A 7,041-nucleotide genomic window follows, 5' to 3' on the forward strand; every position below is an offset into this window, starting at 1 on the left:
GACTGGAAAATAAGCGCAACATTTTTCTTTGAAACTGGGTCAAATTTGAATTACTTGGCCTTTCCGTGATCTTAAATTAGACTATATAGGCTATATCTCAAACTGGAAAATCAAGGAATTAATAAACGAACGTCTTTAAGTGATTTCTATTCAAAATTACTCATTTAGATTCAAAATGCCCTTTTTATTAAGTCTTTTTTAAAAAATAAAAAAATTATCAAACTTTATAACAAACTTTTCTGAAAAACGTATATGACAAAAGCTTAATGACGTGCCACTTGATATAGATGTGCTTTGCGCATTTGCACGCTCGCAATATATGATTCACTTTAAAGATATTTTTACAGTTCAATCACCTAGGTGATCTAAAAATAGTATACTATGATCACCTCATTTTTTGCATGTCCAACTATCAACAAAAAACATAACAAAAATCCACTCTCGTTTCGCAACAGATTGATGAAGGGAAATCTTTAGGTTTTCCAATACCTTTTAGTTAAATAGGCTATGAATGTACAATGTGTCAAAAGTTAATGTACAAGATAAGATAAAAATATATATGAATTCAAGCTAACCTACAGTCATGCAATATAGCGGTTGCTTTATTCAGCCTGCTTGAATAGCTTATCACTTCCTTTTGCACCTAATAGTTGACGTCACGATGGACTTTATGCTTTCTATATTTTAAAGATAAAATTAGAAGAGTTAGTTTTAACACGTACGGTTACAGACGCTGGATTGGCAAGAGCTCTCATTTTTTTGACAACTTTAACAAAAGTAAAGGTGAGGAAAGATATTCGAAAGTGTCTTCAATGTCTTTTGAATGCTATTTGTAATGTTTTGCTTGTTTTTTGCGTTGAGGCAGTACCTCACACGTTCATTTTCAGTCTCTGACAGTGGTGAAAAATTGTCACAATCGCGACTCGTTCTCAAAGTTTCGTAAAAAAAAGAAACCAACCTTTTTCTTTCTTTGCTCTTTCAAAGATGGAAATGAGCACTCGTGATATAAAACTGAAATCGGCTTGCTGCTGAGCGCAAACCGTTTCTTGAGTATTGAAAAGCAGAAGCAAAGCAGAATTCAGAAATAAGTTTTCAAAGCATACATTTCAAGTACACATTGCAGCCACTTAGTGCAACCAGGTGAATAAGAAACTGTTTGGGTTATGGTTGATTTTATGTTATCAGTAAGTAAGTTAATCATCATTTCATATAACGACACGATGTATATTTTAAATTATAAGCAGCAATATACAAGTATTTGCCTTCGAAAGCAAAATTTTAACAAGCCTGTTTGCATTACAGAATGTTGAAAGATTTAATTCTATCCATCGCTACACCTTTTGGGGGAGTGCGGCAAGGGACTAAGCTGCCATCACCCAAAAAGCAAAAACGACCTGCCAGCCTAGAAGGAAGTGAAAACGTTTTCCCTGCAGAAGAAAGGATTAAATACTGCTCTTCATCACAAAGGCCAAGAAAAGATTCTGATACCAAAAAGGCAAAACGAAAAAAGTCGGAAGGAATCATCGACACTTTAGAGTAAGTAACTCACTGCACTTGAAATTTGACCTATTTTATTTAATGCATTATTGGAGTAAACAAACAAAAGTTAGAACTTAGATTTTTGTAGCATAGATTAAAGCGAGATTCACACCGGACATACTAAACTGTCTTCAGCATACAAAAACGTCGCACGAAAAATGGCGCAAGTTTGTTTCCTTTTACCATTCACACCAAAAATTGTGTTGCTGGTGTGCACTGAAGACAGTTTTGTATGTTCGGTGTGAATCTCCCATCTTAGGCTAAACGTCTTGCATGTACCAAGTACATACGCTATGGTGTACCAAACATAATTTCTTTACAATAATAAATTGTTTTGTGTTTATGGTCTATCAGTAAAAGTATTAAAAAATATGTTAGACGTTTGTTTAGAATTTAATTGAAATGAAAACTTAAAATTCTAAGCTGATAATTTACTTATAAATAGCATGATACGAAAGTCCCATCCTTTAAGTAACCGTATGATCACATGGGAACTGACGCAAGGTACTGGTCGTTGCGTTATTTTTGTAAATTAATTGTTCTCTATTATGTCCAGATCACCACAAGAAATAAGAAAAGAATTGAAAAGTCCCGCCGCCAATAACGCCAAATCCTACCCTATAAATATTTTAGTGGTTGGTGCAAGAAATGTTGGAAAATCAGGTAATTGAACATTAGCCTGTGCAAAAGCAATTTGATGATTTTGAAAATTACAAGTTTTGCTCTAAAAAAGCACTAGAAGCTTTTTAATTTGCAAACTCCCGGTTACAATTTTCGCAATGTAAATAGCTTACGTGGAGGATGACAAATCAGTTTTATCAGATTGCTATCTGACAACTAAGTGGTAATCTTGCCTCTTGACACTGGCACCGCTATGGTCTTGTGCCTTATCGTAGTCGCTTTAAAAGCTTTGAGTTGGTATTTACTGGCACCAGCGCTCCCTCCTGCAAAGCACAACAACATGCCATCGTGGCTCTGGTACTAAGCACTGAGTGTTCTTGCTTACTATTTATAATCATGTCCCACTATGTTGTACAAATGTGTATCAAACGGATAAACAATTCTGTAGCAAGGAAAGAGTACATTTTCACAGTGATAGAGTGGTACAGGTTTAGAATTTTTATGTTCAGTTTATTTTTGCGTTTAAACAAATTCTTGAAACTGGGTTTCGTTTTTTGCCAAATTTTGCCTAAATCTAAACTTTTGCTTGCACTCATGAGAAGCGTTTTAATCGTGTATGAAAAAATAAATTCATTTGTGAATCGACTAAAATGTCAGACCACCTCAATCTTAGGATCTTACTCATTTCACAAAATAACGCTTACCTATTGACAATTCAGAAGTTAGTTACGCAATTGGGGAATGTAAACCATCTGTGCTCGAGACAGGACAAAGATAACGAATTGAAAACCTGTGGTCATCAAATTAAGTATTGGAGGGCGTTTTCGGCATTACGTAACTTATGACATTGGTCGCATTCCAGAAAGAAAACACAAACGCTCAAGACCAGGATAGCAATTATGTATTCGATTCTAGGCCAACATTTAACTCATACTTTTGTGCTGTGGTCAGCTATTTAATTATTCTATTTTCTTCAGCTTTGACAGTTCGCTTCATAACACGGCGCTACATTGGGGAGTACATGTCTGGGGAAAACCAAACATACAACTACGTTTCTGACGAAAAGCATCCACAAGCGATAGCTTTCTTGGACGAAAGTAATGAGATGGTAAGTCATAATAAGTGGATTTTCTACTTTATGCACTTCACGTTAAAAAGATGTTATCTTACATAAATAATCATAAAAAAAAATTTGTGAGTCAAGTTTTGCAATTTCACTGTCAAATCGATTCTTGAAAAGTATTTCCATTGTTTCAAATTTTTCTTTTTACTTTCAGGAAGGCAACGAATTCATGGAATCCCAATTAAGTGAAGAAAATATGGCGTGGGCTGATGGCATCATGCTCGTGTACGACGTTGGAGACGTGGACACATTCACTTACGCAAAGAATATGATTAATTCCATGACCAACAGATTCTATTCAACAAGCGAATCATTGCATCATCACGGCTACGACAGCACCTCACATTTGCAAAAAAATCCCAGTGAATTTTGGAAGACAAAAATAGCCAATGAATTCAAACCCATTCTACTGCTTGGAAATAAGACCGATTTAATGGTAAGCGCACGGTTTTAGCCACTGCGTAAACTTTGCGTGATCTTATCTAAGCTTGATGAATCAAAAATTAATTTAGCCAGTTTTTCTACTGCACGTCATTTTTTACACATTTAGAAAAAGTTAAAATATTTGTTTTACGTTTTTCTAAAAACGACAAAACTATTTGAACATCCTTAACGTTTGTCCTGTTTATAGAAAAGGAGAAGCGTTTCAGAAGATGACGTCAAAGAAGCAGCGGAAGAATTCCCTCCATGGGTCTCATGCCAAGAGCTTTCGGCAGCGGAAGGATATGACGAAGTTGTGGATTGTGTGAACGAACTTATTTCAAACATTCGTGAAAAAAGGAAACTCTCATCTAGCCCTTCCACAAAACCAAACTTCAAACATATGGTTGGAAATGTTTTTCGAAACCGTTCAATGTAATTGATAAAGTGCTTATTCCGAAAATCTTTAATGTTCGAAACTTTTTGCGATATTTTTACTACACTGCGTATATTTATTACTCGCTTTCACTGTGACTTTATAACGATGTTTTTTCAGTGTTACAATACAATTTAAAAATACGACCTTGCTTGTTTTAAATTTTTAAAACATGGCAGCCAGGGCTCAAGTCACAGAATAAAGACAGTAACTTATCTTTCGTATCCATAGTGAACAAAAGTAACATGAATTAAAAATAAAGCAATGTACCAAGTACAAAGTACCAAGTCACAGAAAGTCACATAATAGAGAAAGAGCATTTATTTTGGTATTGTATACATAATTGCCATGAAATCATGCTTGCTAATATTTTTAAAATATTGATTTTAGAACACAAAACCGGTTTCTAGACAATTAAAATGTTTCAAAGAAGTACGATAATATAGCACAGCGCCGTTGCCAGGATAACTTGGAGTTGTTACCAATTAGAATCCTGCAAACACAATTCTTCTTAAATTAAAATTCCTAAGAATACTCCGCGTGCTTTCCATTCCAATTTTCCAAACCCTGAAAAAAATTCCAGATTTAAAAGTTTTCCTGACCCTCTATGTCAACTCTACTGATATTACAGATTTAGCAACAAAGCTACTTGTTCTAAAATAAGTATTCTGTGCCGCATTTTTACAACCAGATAACTACAAAAAACATTACCCATGTCTTAGGTACTTAATGCGATGAAAGCGCAGTGCATACTAGGCGAGTGAAAGTGATGGGATAGATTTGATTTTGAACTTTGCAAAGTTGATAAAAGCAATTTTATTTTCAAAGATGAACTCTTGTTTTAGCAAATAATGAAGGCCCAAGCTTACATTGAATTCTAGACCTCAAGCAAAGATCAACAGACTAGACCAGATTAAATATTTATTGGGTAAATTTAACAAGATGCTCGCGAATTCATACATAGTCTACGTTAAATTTGCGCAATCTGTTGACATTGCTTGTCAGTAATATGATAAGTTTATTTTCCCACTCCAGCTGACTGAAAGGACCCCACTTGATGAAGCCCATCATAGAAACAAGATAAGAAATGCCGTTTTAAACCAAACGTCCTCCGCCATTGTATCAGAAATAACTTTGTTTCAAAGAAAGGACGGTCATTGCATATAAGTTTTAAAATGTGCCTGGTTCGATTTATTTTTCTTTGACATTTTATTGCGTTGTGAACTTGCCAGAGAATTGCTTTTATTGCTTTTAAAGCCTTTGAATAATGAATGTGTACCAACTTGACTAGACATCGCCCAAATTAAGGCGTAAACAGGTCACCAGCAAGGTTAGCAATGGTATGAGTCGGCTCATGAAAATACCATTAGACTACATGATGGGGTAAAGTTGCTTTCACCGAATCGCTATGACACATAAAATATAACACTTCTAAGCAAGCCTTCTAAACTCTAAACTTTAAAGTTTAAAGCATTAAGTGGCGCTTTCTATAAAGGGAGCGTAGCCTAATGCGTTGTAGTACGGTATAATTGCTAATAATCTGTGTGTAGTTTTGCAACGGAACTGATACAACTGTCGATGACAATAATTTTATACAGATGCAGTTTAGCTTATTCGATATGTTGTGGCATCGAAGCCAAAACGTTTTCCATTTCGATCACGTTCATAACTTAAAGTAAAATTACACCAATCCCAATTAAACGTTAAATTACAAGTTGGAGTCTTCTAGATCTAGACCTTGATTTTATTATTAGCTACTGAGTCCAAGCACAATTGACTGACCTGCACTGATTGCATTTTTCCATCCAAATTTAAAGTATTTTATGATTATTCAAACAACTCAAAATCGGGTAATGTAATTGTCTAAAAAAGCTAATTTTCAAAAATAAAATAATGTATTGTTTTAAGAGCAAAATGTTTAAAACTCCTACCCAATCTAATCAAAAACATAAGGCTCCAAATGTAGGTGGGCTACTGCACTCATTTTCAGCAAACGTTTGGAAAACTAAAATGTCTTCATCTTTATTGCTGATAAAATGAATTCGTATTAGGCCTAATAGTACTAAAAATGAAGACAGTTTGGTTTTCGAAACGTTTGCTGAGCATGAGCTTAGTGTCTACAGTACATTTTGGGCTCTTTGTTAATTGTTTATGTTGTTTTAAATTTTGCAATACTTGCAGTTTCCACCTAGACTTGGTGGGGATCACGTGAGAATGTGCGATTGCTTTGTTTGAGCTCCGGCGCATGAGCTATATATAAATTATTTTATCAATGCATAATTGCACCATTTGTGACTACCAAGTAATTTTTTGTATGCAGACTGAAAGTAAACAAAACCAATAACAAATTTCGACGTGTGTGGGTGGGAAATCTTTTTGAGCCGCAGCAAACAATGCTAAACTAGACAGAAGGTTAATAAATTCACGTCGATTTGTTTTCAAGAAACGTTGATTTCACAATACGTCCGGTTAGTTGTTTGACTAAATTATTCATAACTTCGTTGGTCGAAAGGTTACCTGTACTTGACGCCCGACAGTCAATAATTTACCAACTCTGTCACTATTGTCATACCTTGTTGTTACAGTTTCTATACGTCATACTGGACAATTTTTATTGTAACGTGATATTTATTTTTGGGTTCAAGTACCAGCTGACGTCCAACCGATCACTGCGTTACTGAAAAACTTGAAATTCTTGTTTAGTGATTTCCATAACCCAGAGATCTTCGGAAATCGAAAACAACTAAAAAACAGTTTGCCCTTAAAAACATTTTTGCTTTCTTGACCAACTCAAAGCTATTTGTTTTCTCGATGACAGATCTCCGCAATGATTTATCGAGCTAAAGCAGTCGAATCGAGTTGTTTCCAAGAACGTTACCACACATGGCTTTTACCTCTTATT

At 34.9% G+C, this 7,041-nt stretch overlaps 1 protein-coding gene across 1 annotated transcript; it reads left to right on the forward strand.

The window, feature by feature from the left end:
- Positions 1-1,045: 1,045 nt before the first annotated feature.
- LOC145769650 (ras-related and estrogen-regulated growth inhibitor-like protein) lies at positions 1,046-4,266 on the forward strand. The gene is made up of 6 exons (XM_082581318.1): positions 1,046-1,140; positions 1,303-1,536; positions 2,096-2,202; positions 3,138-3,268; positions 3,438-3,719; positions 3,915-4,266. Exons 2-6 carry the CDS (start codon positions 1,304-1,306, stop codon positions 4,140-4,142), a joined length of 981 nt encoding a protein of 326 aa, XP_082437444.1. The 5' UTR covers positions 1,046-1,140; position 1,303; the 3' UTR covers positions 4,143-4,266.
- Positions 4,267-7,041: the final 2,775 nt, after the last annotated feature.

Source organism: Aplidium turbinatum, chromosome 4 (genome assembly GCF_918807975.1).
Source record: "Aplidium turbinatum chromosome 4, kaAplTurb1.1, whole genome shotgun sequence".
NCBI classification, from domain to species: domain Eukaryota; kingdom Metazoa; phylum Chordata; class Ascidiacea; order Aplousobranchia; family Polyclinidae; genus Aplidium; species Aplidium turbinatum.

Excerpts from the sequence above, each read along its gene's own strand:
- LOC145769650 (XM_082581318.1), top strand. The coding sequence starts at position 1,304 with ATGTTGAAAGATTTAATTCTATCCATCGCTACACCTTTTGGGGGAGTG. Across the intron at positions 1,537-2,095 it reads GGAATCATCGACACTTTAGA|ATCACCACAAGAAATAAGAA; the intron begins GTAAGTAACTCA and ends TATTATGTCCAG. Across the intron at positions 3,269-3,437 it reads TGGACGAAAGTAATGAGATG|GAAGGCAACGAATTCATGGA; the intron begins GTAAGTCATAAT and ends TTTTACTTTCAG.